The 25,070-nt window shown below is 41.4% G+C and overlaps 3 protein-coding genes across 6 annotated transcripts; all 3 read left to right on the forward strand.

The window, feature by feature from the left end:
* The first annotated feature begins 5 nt into the window (after positions 1–5).
* Positions 6–8,906, forward strand: evc (EvC ciliary complex subunit 1). 2 transcript variants are annotated; one of them, XM_084542854.1, is made up of 20 exons: positions 6–457; positions 556–669; positions 1,345–1,431; positions 1,555–1,778; positions 1,893–1,977; positions 2,099–2,197; positions 2,347–2,475; positions 2,561–2,722; positions 2,834–3,050; positions 3,644–3,792; positions 4,029–4,127; positions 4,215–4,427; positions 4,626–4,705; positions 4,900–5,101; positions 5,280–5,504; positions 5,596–5,731; positions 6,497–6,599; positions 6,688–6,814; positions 6,908–7,004; positions 7,093–8,906. In XM_084542854.1, exons 1-20 carry the CDS (start codon positions 284–286, stop codon positions 7,239–7,241), a joined length of 2,871 nt encoding a protein of 956 aa, XP_084398980.1. In that variant the 5' UTR covers positions 6–283; the 3' UTR covers positions 7,242–8,906. The 2 variants fall into 2 exon arrangements, with proteins under 2 accessions (XP_084398980.1, XP_084398979.1); XM_084542853.1 differs by having other exon boundaries at positions 7–457; positions 4,596–4,705.
* A 1,165-nt stretch (positions 8,907–10,071) lies between these two features.
* LOC311486350 (major intrinsically disordered Notch2-binding receptor 1-like) lies at positions 10,072–13,382 on the forward strand (the record flags this gene model as incomplete). Of its 2 annotated transcripts, XM_084542161.1 has the most annotated exons (3): positions 10,072–12,060; positions 12,487–12,705; positions 13,038–13,382. In XM_084542161.1, the coding sequence occupies 3 exons, from the start codon at positions 10,072–10,074 to the stop codon at positions 13,230–13,232; spliced, it is 2,403 nt and encodes an 800-aa protein (XP_084398287.1). In that variant the 3' UTR covers positions 13,233–13,382. The 2 variants fall into 2 exon arrangements, with proteins under 2 accessions (XP_084398287.1, XP_084398288.1); XM_084542162.1 differs by lacking the exon at positions 13,038–13,382 and having other exon boundaries at positions 10,072–12,002; positions 12,487–12,733.
* A 3,145-nt stretch (positions 13,383–16,527) lies between these two features.
* On the forward strand, positions 16,528–24,277 carry LOC311487342 (rac GTPase-activating protein 1-like). Of its 2 annotated transcripts, XM_084543592.1 has the most exons (17): positions 16,528–16,836; positions 17,260–17,359; positions 17,589–17,791; positions 17,949–18,103; positions 18,344–18,413; positions 18,545–18,598; positions 18,735–18,809; positions 18,941–19,058; positions 19,210–19,358; positions 19,464–19,628; positions 19,737–19,832; positions 20,016–20,214; positions 20,358–20,463; positions 20,630–20,762; positions 20,946–21,054; positions 21,245–21,353; positions 22,372–24,277. In XM_084543592.1, the coding sequence occupies exons 2-17, from the start codon at positions 17,275–17,277 to the stop codon at positions 22,439–22,441; spliced, it is 1,896 nt and encodes a 631-aa protein (XP_084399718.1). In that variant the 5' UTR covers positions 16,528–16,836; positions 17,260–17,274; the 3' UTR covers positions 22,442–24,277. The 2 variants fall into 2 exon arrangements, with proteins under 2 accessions (XP_084399718.1, XP_084399719.1); XM_084543593.1 differs by having other exon boundaries at positions 16,528–17,359.
* The last annotated feature ends 793 nt before the right edge of the window (positions 24,278–25,070 follow it).

Below are 25,070 nucleotides of genomic sequence, written 5' to 3' on the forward strand. Positions count from 1 at the left end.
GACGCAGCTCGCCATTTCTCTTAAATCTCATACCACGCAGACAGCAAAATTTGGTTAGTGGGGGAAAAAGTTTTTCCTCCTTATTGCAACCCACATCGTGCCTATTTATCGAAACGTAAACGCCTTTAAAGAAAAAGAAAACAAGTATACTCGAGCCGAAAACTTGGCGAGTCTGGAGGAGATGGGTTTTAGCTAGCGTCAGATGTAACCGTTGGCTGGAGGGGCTATCCTACGAAATGCTAACATTCACAGTTTGTATACAGACTGAAATCGCTGCTGAGAAATGGGGGAAGAGATAGCGGAATGCAGCACCGATGTTTTGGTCAGCTTCGCGGAGTCCCTGCATGTTTACACGGGACTGCTGACAGTGGCCACAGTGTTTGGGGGGCTGTCGGGAATATTAGCCTCTGCTCTTCTATATGTCTTCTGCCTGAAGCCCCTGTTGTTGACGAGACAAGTAAGCCCACAACTGCAATCTGTGCATCCACTAAGTCACTTTCTTAATTCCTTGTCATGAACAGTTTGTTCCCATACGTTTTTCACGTGTCTCTTCAGGGCTACAATGCAAGGAGGCTTCTTGAACCTGACGATGGTGAAGTTGACAACAACCAAAGTGACTGTGTCAGCAACAGCAGGAAGGAAGCTCCAAGTGGCACCACTCATGAAAAGGTATCTACAACACCAAAACACTGTCTGGAAGTTACTGTAGCTTTGTGCAGGAGAGTAAAGAAGTTACATGTTTGCTCTATACTGATATAAAATTAAATAGAAGATCATTGTAAAATACTGGCAAACGTTATGCATTGTTTAGACAGGTTAAACTGAATCTTAACATAGACACACTGATCAAGCCACTTAAAACCACTGACAGGTGAAGTGAGTAACACTGATCATCCCCTTACTGGGAAACCTTTAGTCCTGGCATTAATGTGGATGTTTATTCCACAAATGCCCTCCACCTAAACATTGTTGCTGACCTTGCACCCCCACCTCATAGCAACGACACCTTGACAGTATCAGTCTTCCCTGGCAGGACAATGCGGCCTGCTACACTGCAAAAGCTGCTTTTGAGCACCAATCTGATGGAGTAGCTGCGGGAAGCCCCGGCACAAGCCCGATCCACAGAGGCCCCCCAATACTGACATCCTGGTGCCAGACAACACAGGACACGCTCAATGAGTCTGAACTCTTTTGGAAGCACAAGGGAGACCTACACAATATTAGGCAGATGGTTTTAATGTTGTGGCTAATCAGTGTGTGTGATTGTACTCAGGATAACAAAAAAGGTTGAGGTTTAGTAATTAACTTCCCACTAACCGTTTACTCTGTTTACTGATTGACCAGGAGAAGAAACAGCAACCCATGAACAGTGATGTGGCCGCATTCGCTTCCAGAGCAAAGGTGGTTTACCCCATCAACCAAAAATACAGGGTAAGTCCACCTTTTTTATAGCGCGTGGGTGAAACATGCACCTCACGTGTATGCAGCTTAATGGAGGCTAATTCCAAATATATATTAAGCAGCACAGAAGTTCAACACATGATATCTTGTCAGCCTTTAGCAGACGGCGCATCCAACCCTTCACTACACGAACACTCAAAGCTGCCAGCAATGCCTAATGAGGAGTCATCCTCCTCCACGGACGGAGAGTCTTTGAGCCAAGAGCAGGACAATGATGACAGCAGTCAGTTTATCTCCTCCTCGCTGGTCCCCAAGAGCCTACAGAACCAGAGTTTCAACAGGGTCTCTCACTACCCCCACACTCTGACACGAACAGGGTAGGAGCCTGTGCGCCTCTACAAGCTAAACTTTAACCACACACAAGAACCTTCCAGTAATTGTAGACAGACACATTTTCTGGAAGTGATAATACTGATTTGTTACCTCTGCAGCTTCGAAGGTAGGATCAGTCTTTACTGTTTGGCCCTGCAGGATATACAACATCACTGCTCTCAACTTCAGGAGGAAAAATATCTGGTGAGGTTTTGTCATTTTCATTCTTATCGTTTACAGTGTGTTGTATAGATATATAGTTCATCTCTTAAAGATTGTGAAAGTCCTAAGCGTTTTTGTTTTTTTACTTTTACATTTTTAACAGATATTTCTACAGATAGTGAAAATAATATTCAGCGGCAGATTTCCCAAAGACAAAAAGGATGCAGACTTTGCCAAGAACATTCTTCAGATGCAAGAAAAGGTAGAACCAGCTGTCTATTGCTCATTACTTGGTTTTGTTATATTAAATGCTGCACATACCTGCTGAATACATTTTATCACTTCACTGTAGTTCTTAATTTGCTGTACATAAAAATACTGACTTTAAGATTTTAAACCCTATCATTTAAGGAAGTCAATGAGAGGAGGAAGCAGCTGCCAACAGGCCAAACTATCAATGAGAAGAGTCAGGATGCTCCCTGTACACTGGAAGAGATTGAGCGAGCTCAGAAAGATCTCATTGAACGTGGCCTTCAAACGGTAAAAAGAAAGGCAAATTATATATAACACACACAAATCTGTTAGACCGCTTTCATTTATCTAACTAACGTATGTGTTGTTATAGTCCAGGTGTTTCAGCAAACAGGTAGAGGATTTGTGCCAGCGTCTGCTGCAGAAGACCAGCATTTTCTCTCCAGATGAAGCGCAGAATGTAATCCTCTCTCTCATTCAGACACTTCTGTCAGTAGAAAACCACCTGATGAAGGTACAAGAAGCTGATCTAAAGGTAATGTAGCCCTCATTTGTTGACATACCATTCATTTTGATTCTCATCATCATTTGTGGACTTGGATGGACTACTTATACTACATGTGGTTCTGAATATGTCTTTTCTTAGAGGATACAACAGAAGTTATTGTGGTGGGAAGAGCTGACAGGGCTTCTTCAATCCCAGCCTGCCTTGCTGAGGCGGGAAATGACTCTGAGACAGGGCCTGATTGCCACAACACTGGAGCAGCTGACAAGTGATGACCTCTTGAAATTTAGCCACATGGAAAAGATACTTTCAGAAATTCAGACTACCCTGACTGAAGGCCTTCAACAATGCACTGAGGGTAAGATCAAAATAATTTCAGTTTAATTAAAGGAAACTTAAATTGCTAAAAAGAAAAGGTAATAGTCCTACTATTAATCCAAAGACTGCCATATGTGTGAGGAAGTGTCTGGGCTTATACGTAACACATTCTTAATGGCAAATAGTAAGCCTCCAGCCTACTTTTCAAACTTAATTGACGTACTCTCTGAAAATAGACCATTCTCAGAGAATCCTCTTTAGCTCCTTAAATAAGGTCAGGTTCTTTCAGGACAGCACAGAATATCATATCATGCCTATTAGTGAATCCCAGACTCTCAAGCAACATCCTTCAGCGCTCTACTGGTGCATAATCAAAGTCATGATAACACTGTTAAATTTAAACAGTACAATGTTTCCTTTTTGAGTTTATTTTTCTTTTGCGCTCACATTCAACGAGCTTACAGGAAGAATCTCTGACAGGAGGTTATTTACTATGAGTAGTCATATTAGGGTGTTCTATTGACACTACTCACATTTCTAACATGTTCAGCCTGCTAACTTTCCAAACTGCATCTATTTTTGTAATCCTCAACTAGGCAGTCACCTCTGAACGTTCAGCCTTTTATGTTCCAGATTGCACGAGGAAGACAAATGAGCTGGTGAACGACAAGTGCAGAAAAAAGGAGTCCAAGAGGAAAAAGCTCCAGAGGAGCCAGACCAAAGAGAAGAGCCGCACACTGGAAATGAGAGAGAATCACGGTGACCTACAGGAGCTCACCAAGGTCAGAATATTTTGCCTCCTTTACTTCAGTATGTGGATCAGGGATTACTTTTACATAATAAATAGGCCAAGTCACTGGCTGTAGAGTCACACAGTTAATTTAAAAGTGTGTTGATGGGGCTATGAGACACTTGAGTCTTCATTCTCAGTTTTACTAATAGTGGTTACATATGTAGGAAAAACTGTAGTCAGATGTACATCGACTGGTACCTAAATCTAAGCCAACATTGTCCCCAGGCGTACCAGGAGTTGCTGATGAAACACAGAGAGCAAATTTCTGATTTGGAGCTGCAGCAGGACAACAGGGTGGCTGAAGCCCTGTTTGACCTTTGGAAGGTAAACAATTGGATACTAAATGCTGTATTTGTGTTCAGACGTGTAGTTATATATCTGGTATTCTTCTATAACATTCTATATCTTCAGAAACTTCGTACCTCCTGGTCAAAGAGGCTCGGGGAGCTATCCAGGAATGTTTTTCTCACCTCAGTTCAGGCCCAGACGAAGCTCTCTTCTGAGCGCTGTGAGAAACTGTGGTTGGATCTAGAGCAGGAGCTGGCTGCTCAGCTGCAGCAGGAGGAGTGTAGTACCAAGCAGCAGCTGGAAGACATTAAGACCGAGCTGGATAAAGATGGACAGGTAGACACCATGTGATGGATCAGATACATTAGATCAACTTCTGCATTTGTGCCTGGCAGGTGGACTCTTCCAGTATCTTACTAAATCTGTCTCTACGAGATATTTGAAAGTGTCTAAATATACTAAATGCTTTTTGTAGTCTAATGAACTGAGCCTCTATGTCTGAAGGTATGGAGTGAAGGGATTGCTCTCGTGCAGGCCTGTCTCAAACATCTGAGTGAACAACAGATGAAGATCCTCAGAGACATGGTGGCCAGACAGAGCTACGCACTCGACAGGTGAAAGTGGAAGGACTGTCAAAAAAATATTTATTGCTTTCTGAGGGGATAATTAAAACATTCAAAATAACAGATAACAGATTTCCAATATAGCTCTCATCTGTGTGGCCATATCCGCATATACAATATCTTCATCACTTTCTATGAGTTAATAGAAAATAATGGAACATGATCTCTCCCTCTCTCTCTCTCAGTCAGTTGGGGAGGCTGATAGAGAAGAAACATGAGCACCTGTTGGTGGCGGTGCAGAGGTTCTTTGTGGTCAGGCACTTCTGTCTGCACATGCTGAAGGAGATGAGGCTGTCCAAGCTGAAGGCACTCTCCCAGACAGACTTCAGAGCTCTGCTAATGGAAGATCCCTGTAACAGCCAGGCCTGTGTTACTTCAACAATCAAGGTGAGAGAAATATACACGTATATATAACCTGTGTTTTTAACTTAGCGCTTAGCACTAACTTTTGGACCATTCTGTGTTGTCGTAATGCTTTGGTTGAGTCTACTTTTAAGCATCTCTTTTAGGAATAGATTAGATAGATAAGATTAGCATGCCACATCACATCTCCTAACTACCACAGAGTAGCAGTGCCAGCCTAGCAGAGAGACATCTGGGCCCAGAGAGTCAGCTGTTGGGGAACAGCTTCCAGCAGGAGTTCCTGTCTGAACTAGAAACGGGAACGGAGCTTCTCCAAAGTCATGCACAGCTGCTGCTAGGCAACGCCCTCAGCAACGCCATCCAACAGACGATGGCGACCATGAACTCTGATTTGCAGATCTCTTCTAAACAGGACGATGGCTTGAAGGTAAGGTGGGATTTGGGGTTGTTCTTTGTTTGAGATTATTTTATTAACCCTTGTTTGCCAAGCATAGTGAATATCTTGTTTTTTCCATTAGCATCACCTAACAGAGGCTGCCGCTGAAAGTGTTTATGTGACCAAAGATTCTCTTACTGCACTGGTCCAAAGCTACTATTCCCACCTACAGGACATTACCAAAAAACTGGAGCGGGATCAGTCAGAAATAAACCAGGGTGAGAGGACAACCACCACACACATGCACCTGTCTGTAAAAAAAGTAGATTTTAGTTATATACATGCTTTATATGTATTAGGTGTTAAGCATTGCACAACCCTGAATGACTTTATAATGTATATTTTCAGTATACATTAGGGTCTGCCATGGGTCTGCATATAAAAGTTACTTTTAAGCTTGACCCAGGTTCATGGGTCTGTGTCCGATCTACGCCATCAATATGCTGTAGCTACATACTCTATGCCGTAGCCTGACATGTACCTCCTCAGAGATGTATCTATACGTGACAGTGACGCAGACTGCAACAGCTGTGATTGGTCTGATGTGCATTTCCTCGTCACTCAGTGGGCACACACAAAAAACTGGCCCTCTTATCTCTTTTTTGTGCTGCAGTGATTTCCGTAAACAGAAAGTTGTGTGACATTTGTTAACTTTAGCTCCAGCATGAGCTACTCGGTTCCATTTGCCTCTATTTGAAGTACACAAAAAAACTCAACACAGCTGACAAGCCATTAGCTAGCATTTTAGCAGTGTAATCACAGAATGATGCTGACACACCAGAGCACAAGTCTAAATGCTTTTCACCAGCGTGGCCAGCTACAGGGTAGAGTTAATACCTTTCGGGAGTATACACCAAGCTTTAGTCTGCAGCAATACATCAAAAACACTGACATTTAAAATTGTACATGCTTCCTGAAAAATAAACAAAAAATATGAAGTAGACAGAACACTCCAAGACGTCAGCCGTAAATTCTTCTTCCAGATGTGAATGATCAGCAGCTCAGCAGCAGTCAGCTGAACAGAGTCTTGCTGAGGGAGCTGGTGAACTGGGGCAAGAAACCTGCATCTGCAGAGTTTCAACAGAGGTACAACAACACTGGCAGCACTGTCCATTCAAGTGGTACTATCCATGTTAAAAGAGTATAATTTGTAGTTTGTTGTCTTGTGTATCAGGGTTGAACTCAACAAAAAGAAAGTGCTGGAACAGTATGATTTGGATCAGGAGATGATTTACGAGGAGGTGAGGCGCAAGAAAATTGCACAAGACCAAACCATGGAAAAAATCAGATGGCAGTTACTGGTTAGTATGCTTCATGTCTGTCACATTCAAGAGGGTCTATGAAGGTATTGACAATCCTGCAGTTATTTAGCACTGTGTCCATGTGTCCATTAGGAGGCAGAAGAAAGCTTCATAACTGAGCTGGCGGCTTTAGCCCGAATTTCTGTGCAGAGCCCAGATCCAGAACCCAGTGGAGATGAGGTTACCACTGGTAAAATAAAACTAAGTACAACAGAATAAATATATGTATAAGCCACTCCACTGCTGCCTGTTCTTGAAGATGTGTCATCTTTCAACAGGTGATCAGACTACTGCAATATTGGACCTGCTAGCCCGGAACCCAGCATTAGATCCAGCCCTGAATCCTTCACTGACTCCAACTATTGTAACACCAGCGGTGAAATCAAACCCGAAGAAGAAAAGAGAACGAGAGTCTCATCTCAGCTGACATCTTCACTCCACATTCTTTACATTGTAAAGCAGGTGTATATATAGTTTATATTCACAGCAAGTCCCACCTTTGCATACCTTTGCAATAACTTTTGCATTTCCTTTGACACATCGAGAAAAGTTAACGTAATACAGCATCATATATTGTATACACACCACTGACATTTAGACAAGGAGCTGGCTCATCAGCCCTGTAACTGCTACAGAGACAGTTTCTATGTATCTGTGACTGCAACTTTAGCAGACATGCTATCACTGTGGCTGTAGCCAAGACTGTATTTTGGTTGTTACGATTCCTACTATAACACATGTGTTTTTAATGGCTATAACAACTACACATGTACTGTTTTCCTGTGTGCAGCTATGATTTTGCTGGCTGAGCGGTGTTTTGAAGTAACTGTATTCCTGAACTCCTGCTGTGTGTTGGTAGCACATCTGTCAAAGAAACACTGCAGGTTCTAACAGTTAAGTCTGAACAATAAACATATCCAGCCACAGGTTCACCTATCACAGCCAGGCAGTGCGGCTGCAGCTGGGCTCACGACCAGCAGCTGTGTGCCGTTAGAGATCAGCCTTATATAATGAATAAATGCATCAGATTAAGTGTCACATCATCTCTTTTTCCAGTAGTAGCTGCAGAGTGTTTCCCTTAAATGCCAGTGTATAAAAAAGGACTGAACCAGCACAGCCACTATTCAATCAAAAAGGAATATAAAGCATGTTGTGAGGGAATGCAAATCTTATTGTGAGGTGACATTTTAAAATGTTATGCTTTGACCTTTTCCAAGGCCTCCATAACATATTCATACACTAATGCCCTGTAAAAGGTTTACTGTACTATTTCTTTGTTGATACAATTTCTGTTGTAGGTGAGGAAGGTACAACAGATTCTTATTTTATGTATAAATGTGTTAAATCTGTTTTTAAAATTTTACATTTCTGTTTTGTAGTATGTTACAAATACAAATATCCTAATTTCTTAAATATGTCAACTTGTATTTGTGCTTTTCACCTTGCTATTAGACCTGGCATTCAACAGAGCCTGACAGTACAGTAATGCATTATTGCTAGTACTACACCCAAACTGCTTTTCATAACACTGCTCATTCACTGTATTGATCCCTGAGTACATGGTATGATGGATGCTTTTCTCTGTGAGTTGTTAGATGAATTAGAGATGTCCACTCTGATTGTAGCAGAGTGCTGCTACTCAGCGGTGAAAGCCTGGCCCATCTATTGCCCTAATGGGGGTTTAAGTACAGCACTTTATGGATGATAATGCAGAGTAATGGTAAAAAGTCTGGGAGGGTTGAAGTCTGGCAGGCATTCCTGTGTATGTGTGTGCAGGTAATTTAGCCTAGCCCTGATGGTTTACTGTCAGTTGAGAGTCTTAGTAATGTCAATTAGCAAATGTCAATTGTAAACTACCCTTTATTAGAATGCTCAGCTTGCACACATAACCAATTAGAGCTATGGCGCCCTAAGAAAATAATGCTCCTGGTCCTGACACACTCACACACGTTGGAGTGTCCTGCCAAGAGACCGTCTCTCCTGCAATGTATCAATTAGAAATGCGGGTGTCCTGTTGACTTTGCAAGTGTCTTCGCTGATCTGTGGTGAGGGGAAACCGTTTGGATGTATTTTGAGGTCCCGTAGGGGACTGCAGGGACTTGTGGGAAGATGACCTGATTTCTAATTTTCTCCTCTCCTGCCTTGGCTGTGAGCTACTCGCTGCTACAAACAGAGAAGATCATGAAATGAGTGTGATAGCATGAGTAGAGCTGGACCCATTTGGAATATGGCCTCGCTGTAAATCTGGATTTTGTTGATGGATAAACGTGTGGCTGGAATTCACTTTAAGTAGATTCAGGTAAGTGGAAATACAAATAGGCTCACATTACAGTGAGCACAGTTATTGAGATGAATACAAACCAAACTGCATTTTGGATGAATTGTAATGTGACAGATAATGTCCCGTGTTTGGCACAGAACCCAGAAGAGTAGAGATTAGTACTCATTTTATAATCAGGAAATGGCCTGCCCTTTTCTAATCTTTACATCATTTCTATTGCAACAACTGCTTGGTACAAATATGCCAAATGAATGTCAGTATAGTTGTCTTATTTGCTCAGTTAAGTGGAGGGTTTGCCCTGAAGCTGTTAATAGAAATGAGTGGATTTTAAATCATCCAGTGAGGTAGAGCTGTGCGCAGTGTGACAGCGTCATCACATCAGATGACCGGTTATTTTAAGATCCCAGAATAAGGTCGCTTAACTGTATTGATCTAAACCGCTTCTTAATCGTAAGAAAAAGAATAAAATCTGAAACCCAGCTGGCATTGTAACTAAGAGAAACTTATGATTCAAGGCACTCAAAAATAAAACTAATGATTACAAAGTACTGTTACCTTTTAGTAGAGTGACATATACTTGATAATGTTTAAGATAACAATAAAAACCTCAGTGCATTATTGTAATATAATACGGTCTAACTGCAGCTCTGCTATTTTTATAGATTTTTTATATTTGCTATTTTTATAAATATAACGTTTTTCTCTGCTTTTTCATCAGTAAACACTTCAAGTTTCCAATCCAATCCTACTTTTTGGGGATCTTTGTTTTGCTGTTGAGAAGAAATAATAAAACATGAGTAAAAAGACAAGTTTGGTCAGACAGAACACTTAAATTCCATCTGTTTATTTTCATACCTTGTCCTAACTTTTTCTGTCAAACGTTAAGTATTATCTTTTTATTGATATGTTCTATACAAATATAATTGACTTGCTTTTCCGAGCTAACTGCCTTGTTCTCTCTGTCAGGTGAGCAGCTATGGCTAACCTGCAGCAGGAATACCCTGGGGTCCTTCTGGGGATCCTGGAGGAGCTGGCCAACATGCGGCAGTGGCTAACATTCCAGGACCTTTGCCGTATGGTCAGCACCCGTTTTGACCTAGAGCACCTCATTGAGCTCAGGAGTTTGCTGTTTGCTGCTGCCAGCAGGGACCCCTGTTTCCCTGCCACTCTATTCAGAGACCGCGTTTCCACCAGAGGCCAGGGACTATCACCCATAGGCGTCGCTGCAGACATAGTAACCATTTTCAATCTCATTCAGATGACGGGTGGGGTCTCTGAAGACAGCCAACCAATGAGAGCCCAGACAGTGCTCCCTGTCGACCAGTCCCCAGGCCCCAATCTGCCTGGAATCTATCAGCTGTACATTCCTGGTCGAGAAAGAGCACGGGCCCACTCTGACTCCAGTGGAAGGCCCATCGACCAGCACTTGCTGTTTCCGAGACCAAATTACTCGGCCCGCAAGCGAGCAAGTCTGCCCCCGGATCCCATCTCATTTGTGTCCTCCCCTCCAATCAGGACGAGGGCTGTGTCTTTTGACTTGCCTCACACCACACTTTTGTACCCTAGCAGTCAAATCTCTAACGAGGACATGAAGAATATCTACCTGCCTTTAGAGACGGACAGTGAGTCAAGTGGAGATTCTGCTCCAGTTGAAGTATTCGAAGCTGAACCGGGAGCATCAGTTGACCAGAAGAGAAACATCTTTAGGAAGGACTTTCATAACCAGCCGCCTCTAATACCCCAGGTGACAGTTAGCAGTGAGTCTCCCAGTCCCAGGCAGAAAGGCTTCGACAATCACAGCTTTGACATGATCCCAAATCCTTATCCGTCACCCATAACAGGTCACCATTTGCCAGAGCAGCGGACTAAACATGAAAGCCTTGATGACCTACAGGACTCAACGTATTTTGGACCTGGGTCCATCCAAGATTCATCACCCCTCCACCTTCAACCTCCCAGGGCACAAAGGCCCATTTGGAGCAATAAGAGTCACAGTCTAGAGGACCGGATAGGCCTGGGCAGCATTGGGATGGGGATGGAATCACAAGGGGGACAACTTCCAAGACGATCTACCCCTGCTATCAGTAATTTGTCCTCGGGTGGTGAGAGTGGAGATAGTGGATTCCCAAGTGGAGGTGACGGAATCAAGGCACAGGCAACACAGACAGACCCACCAGACCCACGGCGACTCCGTAGCCTGGTTCATGCTGATCGTCTCTCCTTCATGACTTCTTTAGATGACCCTGAGTTTGGTGAGGATGACATCAGTGCCATCTTTCGTTTCTTAGATGACATAAGTATGTGTGGTTCCACGGGAGTCCTGCACCCCAACGATGGCACCGTTAACCAGGACACTCCTGAGGCCAGACGTGGCCGTCTAGGTCAACTCCAAAGGCTCTTCCACTCTCTGGAAAGCAGTGACGATGGGCTCAAGGCCAGTGTCTGCAAGCTGCTGCTCCGTATGAGCCAGATAGAAAGACAACTGGAGTCACTGAATGATGTGAAGGCTGAGATTTCTCAGGTACTATCGGCTTTGCAACGACTAGATGAAAAGATCCAGCAGCCTATTAGCGGTGTTGGACAAGGCACTGGTGGGAGATGGCTTGAGCCTCTCAGTGGTGTATCTTCTTTTATGAGTCACCCCATAACTCCTTCTGAGTCCTCTGAGCCTCAACCTCTGTCTGCATCTGGGCATCTGTTTCCAGGTACCAGCACAAGTAGTCTGGACTGGAGCAGATGGAACACTCCCGGGGATCAAACTGAAAGCAGTAAAGCTCAAACGGATTCCAAGGGTGCAAAAGAAGGCAAGAAGGACGCAACATCTCGCCGTGCCTCCAAAACCCAGCCTGAAGAGAAAAGTGTCTCTGATTCCAAACAGTTGAATGTTTCTAACTCCGCAAGAGACTGGTCAGTGTCATTTTCAAAAAGTAAAGGTGGCAAAGCTTCACAGAGAAGAAGTGGACAGGTAAAGTAATTCCACGTACTATTAATTTAATCTATACTTTCTACGATACACAAAGAAGAAAAAAGAAGTAAGTTTCTCATCAGATATGCATCCATCCTTAAACAGCTTCAACAAGTACAATATTGTCATGATGTGTATGTCAATGCAATGCAGTATCAAATTGTAGCCTGCTATTAGCTGTATATTCTGCTAGGTAGACTGATGTGATTACGTGGTCCGTTGAAAAATTAATTAGGGCACTTTGTGAAGTATAGGTTCAAACCTTTACAGTGAATAATGTTTGCAAAGAAATATAGATCATCCATTCAAATTCATGTATGTGGTGGGATTTAATTTCTAATATTGTTGCATGAATTTCACATATTTTTAAATATCAGAATGGGTATTGTTGTAATTAAAATAAGTCTGGTCCATTTTTATTTCCAGGCAGATCAATCAGGCAGCACCACTAACCTACTCTCCCAAAAGTCCACCAACCTAGTGGAACAAGTGTTTAACTCTTCCCTGTTTCGCCACAAAGACACCAGTCTGACAGGGGGTCTAACCTCTGGGAAGGTCATAGAGCCCAGACTGGCTGAGGGGAGGGGAAGGCCCATATGGACTGTAGATGACAGAGAGGCACGAATCTCCCCTTTGGACTTACAGGTGAGAATTGTTGAATTTTAAAGGGTTGCAGTAGTTATAAACATTTAATTATGTTCAGTTCCCTGTAAGTCTGTGATTTTTCTCTATATAAAAACAATGCGATAAACTGGACTTTCTAATTTTAAACTAATTTTGTGTTTGGGGATAACTGACAAATAAATGTACAATAAATAAATGTAGATTAAAGTTGGGGCATTATTATACAAGTTTGTTCACAAATAAATGATGAGCAGGAGATGGTATATAATGTTTGTCTAGATTCGATTTTTACGTCTGTTCAATCTATGTGAACTTATATCTGTTTTAACACCAAATGACATTGTGTTCGTTAGACTCAGGAGTCTCTGAACCCCAATAACATGGAGTTTTGGATGGATGACATCTACACTCCAGGCTACGATGCTCTGCTCAGGCGTAAAGAGGCTGACCAACGCCGGGCCAAGGTGTGCAAGCTGCTTGCACTCATTGCCACTGTAGTGGCTATCATTCTCATCATTGTCATCCCGATTTGCACCGTGAGCAGATAAAGGCCACATTGTCATTTTTATTTATATTGTTCATTTCTTTTTACCAGCTATTTGCTTGTACCCAGAACTTGCACATCATTCCCATGGAGATGAGTAGATGAGAGACTGAGACACGAGGACTTGAGAATTAGTGAGTTAACTCTCAGTACCTCCGTACATTTCTCTGCATGCGGCAGCATTATTCATTACTTAAGAAAATACAGGAGGATTTGAACTGTAACTTAGTTTAAGTCAACCACACCAAGTTACAACAAAACTGCAACTAATCTCTCATGCCAGATTTTGTTATTCTCCAATTTGCTATGATTTTTTTTTTGATTTATGTTCTTAATATTAACTATGAAGTTTTAAGCAATTCTAAAATTACAGAATATGTTGAAACTTTTAATACTGAGCCGACGCAAAAGTGTCTTTTCACCTTCTCATTTTGTCTACACTTTCTGCAAAACAACAGTTATAAATACATTGTGAATCAGCTTCAGCACTGAGCACTGCCTGACTTGCTCTTCCTTTGAGGACAAAACAGGGCTTATTCCACTTCTATGTGAGATAATAGTTTCATCAGAACATGAGCATTTTACATCTCCAATTTATAATATATGTAACAGTACTGGATGGTGAAAGAACATTTTTAATTTTCTTTTAGTTTACCTGTTATTCTACTTCATTTAAGCAACAAGATTAGATAGATCAAACAAGCTTAAATCAATAAAAATAATATTTTTATAGAGTTATCTCCCATTTTTCCAACATGACTTGTTTAATCCACTTGTGAATGTGTTTGACTTGTGGGGTTGAGTGTTTACCTGGTGTCTTGTTTCAAGAAAGATTGTTGCTGTTGATGATGCTTTGGCCCTGGAGCCGTGAAGGAAACAAGGAGCCTTTTCCAGTAAACGCTCTCTGAGTGCGAGATTCCTTACTTTTAATTCAATTGATGGGATGGTTGGAGTGCACCTATGTACATTATCTTTTCACAGTACTCATTTGGCCAAAGCATTTCCGCATACCTGCAGACTCACTTAGCATCAGCCTGGCATCCTTTCACTTGTCTGTGGTACGACATTACATTTGTAAAAACATCCTGTTAGCTCGGGATGTTTACTTTTGGGGCCAGACTAAAAAAAACTCCCACACCATTACCCTCACTCGTTCAGTGTTTGCTGTCAGAGTGGTGTTGACTGTATTCAGTGTAAGACAGTAATGCACAAAGTTTCATATAGCGTGGTCAAAGAATGACACCTACTTACAGTACACTGTAATCTAATACTATACCATTAGTATCCAAAGCCTCAAAATTACCAGATAATTTAGTAAAACATTTGACACCATCCTAGGCGCCATAATACTAGTATCTGAAGGGCTATTTGGATCGTTTCTTCACTGTAGAGGGTTAAATCTCATAACATAACTGCAACACCCATTGTTTTACTCTCTCTTGCCCCACATTTCCCGTGTGAATCTCCACTGCCACTATCAGTAAAGGCATGAGGCCAAAAAAATAAACAATAGTTAAGCACTTTACTCCATTAAAGGCGTATATACACCTAAGTGCACATAAACAAAGCATATAAGTGGGGAAAGCATATCAGAAAGCTTGTTTGTTTTGCCATACTTCAAAACTTCACTTTGCTTTGTGTACACAAATATGCACAGGATGTATAGAGGGTGTGTTCTGCTTCAGTGTATACTCCTAATGTACTGTATATCTCCCAAGTGTCCCCCATGGGGCTGTTTGTGGATCCATTACCCCTACAGTGGTGCCACTGAGGAGGTCTAACTCTGCAGTCAGCACAATCTGCAGGTGCTTCCTCTGAAACTTCAGTGCATTAGCACATCCTGATACTTCTTTCACTCTGGAGACGCATGTAGAAATGTGATTTTAAACTTGGACGTTGTTGCTGTAGAGTCCGTGCACCTTTTAGACAACTTAAATCTGTGAACTCATTATTCAGGTAAACACTCTGTCTTAAATACTGATTGTAAATGAAATGAAATATGTGCATACTGTATATTACAGTGCAGTTCTCTGGTGTGCAACGCTTCATATGATTGCAGGGGTGTACGTTGACATATTGCCTGTCTTAATAAACTCTGAAAAGGGGATATGTGTCTTTTAAATGTAATTATTTCCCTTTTTTGTTCTGGTCCAGTGTATGGTTGTACTTACAGATATAATAATTAGTTCACTGTGTTAAAAAGGTCAGACAGTGGTTGGTGTAAAAAGAAAATCCAGGCAGTTAAATAATCCATGACTGGAGGAAATGTATGTATAGAGATGAATAATTGATAAAGACAGTGAAGCCGTATTGACTGACAGATCCTATTATCTCAAATCAAATATAATGGACTTGTAGCTTTCAGATGACATGCACGTACGCACAGACACGAAGAGTTCAGGGACAAGTGCAATGATTAATCAGACTGCCAATATGTAAAAAAAAAAAAAAAAAAAAAAAATCCTATAAGCACAGAGAGACCAACCAATTTACACATATATTGTTCAGCTGGGTTAGTGTATGTGTTATCTTTCCTAAATGTTGCACAGTAGAGCTGCTGCTGCACCCAGATATGCCAACCGTGGCTGATTAATGATGCTGCTTTGTGGGTCCCATGTGCCAGGACCAAGACAACAGGACACAATTACTGACTGTTCCAAAGGATTTTATGATTTTTCATATCATTTAACATCACTGCTGTATATTGCACACATTGCTGGACACGTGGAGAGTAGTCCATACCGCACTGATCACTTTAAATTGATAGTATGAACCAGATATTTGTTTTTAAAATAGCTGTGCTGTAATTCTGTTCTGTAGACAAGAAAATATACTAGATATATTGTCGAATAGACAGAGACAATAGATAATAAAGGCATAACTTGCAAATGCATGTGAACCTTATCAGTGGATAAAATAAAGCGTACAGCACAAAGTTTCTTTAACAGGGGGCTTTGGGTGCTTCCTGTCCTGGACATGGACCTGGATTAAACCAAGGTACTTAATCACAACTGCCCAAAAGGCATGATAGCAGAGGATGGTTTCGATCCATCGACCTCTGGGTTATGGGCCCAGCACGCTTCCGCTGCGCCACTCTGCTACACACCCCAGATGGGACTTGAACCCACAATCCCTGGCTTAGGAGGCCAGTGCCTTATCCATTAGGCCACTGGGGCTGCTCACGGGCCACACTGCGTGTTATCGGTCCAGTAGGGCCACTTGGTAGAGGTATTTCAAACGTATTCGTCTCTTCTGGTCTATAATAATAATATATTTGATAGCATATGATAACTGTTTATTACACAGATAACTCATATGGCTACATTTATGCGGAGGCGTACCTCGGTGGCTCAAATAGGTGCAGTTGCAGTGCAGTTCCACGTCCGACTGTGTGGGGGCGACAGAGCGCTCCCACTTCCGCAATCAGACGACGAGCAAGAAAACCGGCGCTGATTTTGAACTTTGAAGAAGAATGTGAAAACTTTATCGGACAGGTGTGGCTCTTCTGCTGCTGGTGCTGCTGGAATAAACTACCCGACCTCGGCTTTTAACATCGTACGGCGTTATATTAATGCTCATCGCACCACCACACGACCAACGTTGCACAGGTAAATGTTTTTTTTTTTACCAGCGTAACGACGGGTTTCAAAGTCAGGTCGGTACAAACAGGCTAACGTTAAGGTAGCAAAGACGATAGCTTCATCGTGGACGCAGTAACATCACATTTTGATTTAACAAATTACTTACTAAGCCGCTTTCAGTGCTGGTTTGGATACACGGGAGGCAAAGCCAATGCTTTCTCTTAAACATAAGTAACATTAATAACAAGTTGCGTTATTTTCCTGTAGTATAATCTAACGTTATTGTGGTTGCTTCACGTGGTTGAAGATTAACGTGCTGAAATTCAGTATAGTGTTAGTAACGTTACTGATCAATCTACGACTATTCAACGCTAACGTTACTGAAAAACATGTCACTATTCCATTTCGGTCTATTAATGTAATCTAAGTGGAAGTCTTGGTCTAACCCAGCTGCAGGAAGACGCTATGGAGTCGTCTGCGGTGAACCTGTACAACCAGTTTCAGACTCTCATGGGCCAGGTGGACGGTCTGAATGAGAGCATTGAACCACGTGAGTTATTTCCACACTTTGTCTTAGTATTTACCACTAAGGAGTTTACATACTTGTGTGTTGAGCTTGTTAGCCGTGGCACAGTTCTTTAGGTTGTGGTGGTGAGAAGTTGTGTACAATAAATTAAATTAGCCACAGATCCAAAAGCAATGTTAAGTATAGAGCATCTGCTTTAGTAGACTAAAGGCTAGCATTGATTAGTCTTATTATATATCGATTTGTTATCCAGAGTTCCTCCAGATGGCACTGAACTTTGAGGACTGCCGTAAGAAGTGGCTGCAGGTGGGCGAGGAGCTGGTTTCCTGCAAAGAGGTTCTGGCTAAAACGGAGACTGAGAAGGGATCCCTGGAGGTCAAACTGAAGCACGCTCGGAACCAGGTGGACGTGGAGATCCGCCGGCGGCAGAAGGCCGAGGCAGTCTACGAGAAACTAGTTAGTGCCACGCTAAACTGTCTGTAGAGTTGTTATACTACTACAAACAACAAGTCAATATTCAGAAAATTACTTTTTCTAACTGGCAAAGGTTTATTATCTCTAAATAATGCATGTTTTTTCCTCTGTCAACCTGCTTCTTTGTTGCTATAACAAGGAGCGACAGCTACAGCTGATCCGAGAGCTGCTGATTTCAGATACGGGTAGTGGCAGTGTCCTTCTAAGTGAGGAACAACGCTCGGCCCTGGCCTTCCTCAGTGCCCACTCCCAGGCAGCACAGGCTGCTAAAACCAACCTCAACTCCAGCAGAAGGTCAGACATCTCAGATAGTTCTGAAATATGGATGGCATATTCTTACATTTTTTTTTTCTTCTGAAAATGACTAGAATGAAAGCTAAACTTTGATCACAGGCTGTACAGAGTGATTGTAGAAGTTTAGCACACATACGGAACCATGCAGGAAACAGGATGGTATTATAGAAAAAAACTATAATCTACCAAAACATGGACACAGAAAACACTGTGACTAACTGACTTTGATTTGTGTTACAGATTAACTATTATTGATGAATCCACTTCTTTGCTGTCGGACATCAGCTATGACCAGACGGACGAGTCTCTGGTAAATTAGCCAATTTTTTTTAAAAAACTGCACTGTTTGTCTAAGGAGAACTGCTTATCAAATGTCTTTTAAGGGACACCAACAATAAACTGAACTGTTAAACTTGTTCCGTCTTTCCATCTTTTCTGTAGGACTGGGATTCATCTGTCATGAAGAATGTTAGACTGCGCAAACGTCAGAAACGAGTGAGTCACGGCTTTGAATAGATACCTCTTTGCTTGCGTTGACGACAAAATAATTGCTATATTTTATTTCAGGGGAAAGTTAAAGGCAGTTAATCATTTAGATACACCTGTTTGATAACGCAATTTTAATTTACAGCGTTCCTCCAGAAAACCTGAAGTTCCCCCACAGTTAATGAAGAAACCCCGCTCCACTGGATGCACATCAGATAGGGTAACACTGACCTCTGCAGCTGGCTGTGCTTCATAACATTTTAAATCATTGTGTATCTGTAAACTAGGTATAGGTGATGGTGACCATGGGAAATAAAAATCACATGAAATATCTCCTTCCATCTGATTCAGATTAATGAGTCTATCGTGGCCAAAACAACCATCACTGTGCCTGTAAATGGTGGTGCTGTAGAGGCTGTCTCCACCATTGAAACCGTGCCCTATTGGACGCGCAGCAGAAAGAAGAGCGGTGAGAAATAGTTCCTCTTTTATTTATGGGACTTTACAACAAAATGAATCTAATCAAAAAAAAAAAAAAAAAGTGGTTTGGTTGAAATTATTTTGCCTGGTGAGTTTCTTCATGGTTTTAGGATTTGATCAGCGTGTGATTTTGCCCGCAGTTGCTGCAGCGTGGGGTGATACAACCACTACTGATCAATCTGAGACCGTCAGTGAGGCTCCCAGCACGCCAGTCTCACGTTTTCCAGCCCCACTACAAACCCCCAAAGCCAACAGAGGAGGAAAGAAGCACCACTTCATTCCCAAAACAGTATGACTGAACTCTTATTTACTAAATGGATGAAATGTTTAAACCATCTTCCTAAGAACTACCACATGTTTAGCTTAATTGAACTGTATTCCCTCTGTCATTAAGGTGATTAGGTCTGAGTTCTGTGTGCCATGTGGAAAAAGAACAAAGTTTGGAAAGCTGTATCTTCGCTGCCAAGACTGCAGGGTTGTGACTCACCCAGAGTGTCGTGACCACTGTCCCCTGCCCTGTGATCCTGTAGCTGTTGGCACCCCCATCAAGAACACAGAGGTGCAGACATTCATTCAGTATCATTGCTCTACAAAATCTTCTATGTTTTTTAGCATCCTCTATTATTTTCATGTTATCTACATATAAACTGATGCCATTTATGTGTAGGCCACCCTGGCTGACTTTGCTCCGAGCACCTCGCCAATGATCCCAGCTTTGGTCATCTACTGCATTAAGGAGATTGAACACAGAGGCCTGCACGAGGTGAGACAGGCTTTATTAAAGCTCCTATTTATGTGAAACTTTCATGTTAACGCCCTGATCCTTTGCCTCGAGTGATGACAGTGGATCTGTTCTCTCTAATTAGTTATCTCGTTTAGTAGTAATACAGTATCACAGGCAGCTGGACAATGAGAGCTGAGTTCTTTTGTCTTTTCCTTGCTCCAGGTCGGCCTCTACAGAGTCTCGGGCCACGAGCGCATGGTAAAAGAGCTGAAGGAGAAGCTCATTAGAGGAAAGACCCTGCCTCCACTTCACAAAGTAGAAGACATCAATGTCATTACAGGTGTCCTTAAAGACTTCCTCAGAAACCTCCCGGAGCCACTGCTCACCTTCCGCTTCAACAAAGCCTTCATGGAAGCAGCTGGTGAGTTTCTGAGACCTCTGGCTAAATGTTACTTAATACTGTCCAGAACAAGAATTTACATTGAAAATTGATTGGATCACCTCCATGGGACAGAGGGAATAGCCTGGTTATTAATTAAATGTCTGCTTTTCATTTGTCTTTAGAAATCCAGGATGATGACAACAGTCTTGCCATGTTATATCAGACCATCAGTGAGCTGCCTCAACCCAACAGAGACACTCTTGCCTGTCTGATGATACATCTGCAGAAGTAAGCAGTCATTACTTCCCTTTTTAGCATGATGTTTTACTCCCTTCTGCAATAATCAGACATAAATAACTTTTACCAAACTGTGTGAGATTTAGGACTTGTTTGAAACCTACATCTCTGCAGTACAGGCCAGCTGAGTGTGCATATTTCTGCTGTCTTTACTCAGGGTGGCTCAATGTGTGGATACCAAGATGGATGAAAGAAATCTGGCCAGGGTGTTTGGCCCCACTCTCGTGGGTCATGCCAATTCCAACCCAGACCCCATGACCATCCTGCATGACACCAATAGACAACCAAGGGTAAACTGGATGAGAATGAGAAATACTAGCTTTCACTATACATTACATTGTGAACTTTTGTCCACAGTTTATAAATCAAAGTTCACAAGCTAGCACATAGTTCCGGTATACAGCTGTGAGTGCTTTTTACTGTAGGTTCAATGTCCTTCAACATATTTGTGACTTCATGTTCTGTCTTCCCAGGTTATAGAGCGTATGCTTAGTATTCCAGGAAGCTACTGGAGCAAGTTTGCCTATCCAGATTATCAAGGCATGGACAATGCTCACCACACTGACACTCCTAAACACAAAGGTAAATCACTGGATGGTACATTCACATCATAAACAGGCTCCTCTAAAATGAATAGCATAAGATGATGATTTTGAGAAATGTATGGATTGGTGAACATCACATGATGGTTAAGAAATAGAAACCAGCATTTAAATAACTGAATTGGCTTTGATTGGATTGACCTTTTTTTCACTTTTACCTTATCTTGTAGTGAGCATGTTGGGACCAGTGACAACCCCAGAGCACCAGATGATGGCCAAAACACCCTCCTCCAGCTCGCTGTCTCAACGCATGATGCAGACCCTGTCCAGTACCACCATGTAAGCTGACGCACACTTTCTTTAATTCTGTTCCCGCTAAATGGAACTAAAACAGGGCCACTCTGTTCACACATCACGCTGTTCTGTCGAATTAACTTGTCAATTCTTAGCCATCTGGTCTTGTCAAAGCAAATCAAGAACAGAATTTTCTAGTTCAAAGTATACTTCGATATACATAAAATATAAATATAATCATATTTCAAATGTATAAAATTGGCATAATGCCTGAAAGGTCTGTTTAAACTGTTCTGTGCACTGTGCTTCGTCTTGGACTTTAACCACAGCAGTAAATAAGCATGGAGGAATCTACAGCTTAGTTTAAGATGTGTGAAGGCTCATTTTTGTTTTATATAGAAATATAATTGGGTTAAACATTTTAATAGACTTAAACCTGATTTGTTGTTATTTTGCATTCAGTGATGGAAAGTTACCATTCTGTAACATATGACTAACTTAAAATATAGACCTAACATGCTTTTTTGTGGATGTCTTAAAAAAGTTGCAAAATATCCATATACTACTAAAAAAAAAAGTTATTTGTGTGAAGGAAAGACTGGGAATTGAGACAGTAAGATGTCACATTGTATAATGCATAATAAGATTAACGATGGCTGAATTTTATGTAGGTGTTTCAGGAAACTGCCATTGAGCATGCTAGGTCACTGGCAGGGCTTACTGGCACACTGGAATGAGTCATTGTTATTGTTGTCAGAATGAGAAGAGATCTAAATAATCATGGATGAAAACACTAGTGTGGCAGTACCAAGTTGTGTATAAGCTGGGTCATATACTGCAAGATGTAATGCAGGACTTGACACTAAAAGAAAGCTGTTAAGATTCATCATATTCCAAATGCACTAACACAGTTGTCCACATATTCAGATTGTTTCAGACCCTCCCTCCCCTTCCCTCTAAATACTGATTATCAGAGTTATTCTGCAGGCTTGTGTTTGCTAAAATTACTAAGCTTAAAGTTGTGTGTGTGTGTGTGTGTCCCTCCGACTCCCTTCCCCTTTAGATTTGGGAGCAAGAGCAAAGCAACATCCGCCTCTAACCGCAACTTCTTCGATTCTCCACAGCTGAAGTGATGTCATACTTCTGGGTAACTAACTGCAATAACAATCTATATATAAGTATGTAATCATGTTGGAAATTACTGTGCAATTTTACCATGTAACCATTATGTAACAGTGTTTTTTTTAATTCAAGTGTTTTTAGATTTTACCAGACAGATTATTTTCTTTGAAAAGATACGCGAATGTATGGTTTCTTTGACTACTACTTATACTAATATATCGATCAAAACTGCAGTGACATCTGCGTGATTGCAAGAGGTTTCAAGGTTTAAATGGCCAAGCAACCATTAATTCAATGATCAATATTGTGTGTGATGCTCAAGAGCAGAGTATTCTTTGTTGCTTGTCTTTGAACCTGTGGTTGTAACCACAGTGACGAGGATGCAGCAGCACATGTGAAATTAACAGAGTGGAGAAGCTGTTTTATTGGCTAGTGTCTCCTTGGTTACTTTGTTATTGTATTGAAACATCTGTTTTTATGGCATTTTGTTTTATATTTATGTTGATGTGCTGTGATATATACCAACCATGTCATTTTTTATTTTTATTTTTTTAAAAAAACTTCTGATCACTTTAACAATCTATGAAGACGCTCACACTGATTTGCAATAATGCTGCATTTTGCACTCCATAAAAAAACAGAAACTGATTTTCTGACACTAGAGGCTGCTGTTGCACCACTTTTGATATGCAAGCCTTTACCTATAAAAATAAACTACTGTATATTATATACCCCTCGGAATTACTAATACTAATTACATTGCTAAGATAAATACTGTTAAATAATGTTACTCTGCTAACAGAGGACAGTTCAGTCAAGAGATCTGAGACTGAAATCATCTTTAATTTATTAATGTGAAAACTGATTTGCATGCTCACTCACTTAAGTATTTCTAACCACTGTAGCTTTTTTGTATGTTACACTTATAATATGCAAAGAAGTAAATCTTGTCACCTTTGGTAGATTGTAGCGTGATGATGGCGCTTGATTGAGTATTACTTATTTAGGGTGAAAACAGATTCATGATATTTAATCATGATATAAACTTAAATCCAGCTACGTTTGCGGTTGTGAGAACATTCTAATGCGGCATTGTTTTATACATAACGATATATTCTTGTACATTTATCCTTTTATATGCCTCTCTATAATGAAACACTGTGTTACTAATTGTCTAACTCGTACCAAAGATCCATTGGACTGAACATTCATTCCTTTGTCTTAACTCAAATAAGGACATGAAAGCCCATGGCTGAGCTAAGAATAAAACATTTAAAGATGGTTTCTTTTGTCTTGCTGTGCGCTCATTCATGAGGTGGATATGTGGGGTGAGGAACCCTGCTGAAATGAGGGCATATGAAGCTGTGGGGGTTCTTACCTGCTATTCAACTTAAACAAAACCCTCTTACATCTGGACATGGATTAGCGTTACCCTATTAACTGAGTACGCTATTAATGCTATAAAACCTGCATTCATGTTTAAAACTCGTCATTTTTCCTGCTGTAAATTGAATGCGGGCTATTCAAGATCATCTTCAGTGAAAGCAAAAGCACGGTGGCAGTTATACCAAAGACAACGTGGCGCTGAATGATAATGCAATTTGGCTCATTGTTCCAATAGTCATTACAGCTATTTCCATAATCTATTGGGCTGAACGGGCAGGTGATGAGGTCCAACATTATTATGAATTAAAGCAGGGATCATTTATACATCTTATAGTTATTCCATTAACAGTTACAGTGGAGAGTGCTAAGCCAGGCTGAACCCACTGACACACATTTTATATGGCCTCATTTAATGCGGAGCTTCGGCAACACATCAGGCCCTCTGAGATCTAAACCCAGCTGTTTGGTGTGTGCGTGAAAAAAAAAAATGGTGTGCCGAGTTCATTCACATTGGTTTGTTCTCACTTCCTTTCTTTCTCACAGTCTGAAATACACACGAATGACTGCAGAGAAGACCCTCGGAAAATGTTTGAATTTCAAATCAACATTAATAGTTCATTAGCCTGAAATAAGGTCTCCTGTGCGTTGATCTGCCCTCTCATCGGGGGATTGTGTGTTTATTTATGCTGTACGGTGCGGCATGCGCTCTGCGGCTGCAGACATCAAACAGCTGGCTGTGTACAGTGCGTCTCTGCAGCTCCATATTCCAGCATGCCCCAGTGTGCAGTGATAGAGCTCCATTCTGCTGTGGGACCGTTGAGGGCCAAATGAGTAACTAGTCCAATTAAGAGCTCTTAAATAAATTACAATGTAAGCTGGTAAACGCATAACAACAACAACACTATTTAATTCCTCTATTTCTACAGTGAGCTGGAGGCAGTGACGCCAAAGGAAACAACAGTAGCATCATCTATGGAAGGTGAATATAATCAATACATTTCTCAGTTCATAAGGCTTAGTTATTGCTGTTATTGACTCATCGGACATACAGTCTATATGCGTTAAGTTATGTTGCAGGTGTCTGCTGCTTTACCTACTTGAGGTCAGGGCAAATAATGAAAGCACATCAGTGATGTCAGCTCGATAGCTGCCAGTCAAATCCATCCATCTGATCATAAGCCTAATCAATACGTTTGTTAAAGCTAAAAGTCCAGTTAACTACTAGACAATTGGTCTTTGCATGTCATGCGTTTG

This window comes from Chelon labrosus (genome assembly GCF_963514085.1).
Source record: "Chelon labrosus genome assembly, chromosome: 4".
Taxonomy (NCBI): domain Eukaryota; kingdom Metazoa; phylum Chordata; class Actinopteri; order Mugiliformes; family Mugilidae; genus Chelon; species Chelon labrosus.

Excerpts from the sequence above, each read along its gene's own strand:
- LOC311487342 (XM_084543593.1), top strand. The coding sequence starts at position 17,275 with ATGGAGTCGTCTGCGGTGAACCTGTACAACCAGTTTCAGACTCTCATG. Across the intron at positions 18,810-18,940 it reads CTGGATGCACATCAGATAGG|ATTAATGAGTCTATCGTGGC; the intron begins GTAACACTGACC and ends CATCTGATTCAG. Across the intron at positions 19,629-19,736 it reads CCCCCATCAAGAACACAGAG|GCCACCCTGGCTGACTTTGC; the intron begins GTGCAGACATTC and ends ATTTATGTGTAG.
- evc (XM_084542853.1), top strand. The coding sequence starts at position 284 with ATGGGGGAAGAGATAGCGGAATGCAGCACCGATGTTTTGGTCAGCTTC. Across the intron at positions 458-555 it reads CCCTGTTGTTGACGAGACAA|GGCTACAATGCAAGGAGGCT; the intron begins GTAAGCCCACAA and ends GTGTCTCTTCAG. Across the intron at positions 6,600-6,687 it reads TCTGCAGAGTTTCAACAGAG|GGTTGAACTCAACAAAAAGA; the intron begins GTACAACAACAC and ends CTTGTGTATCAG.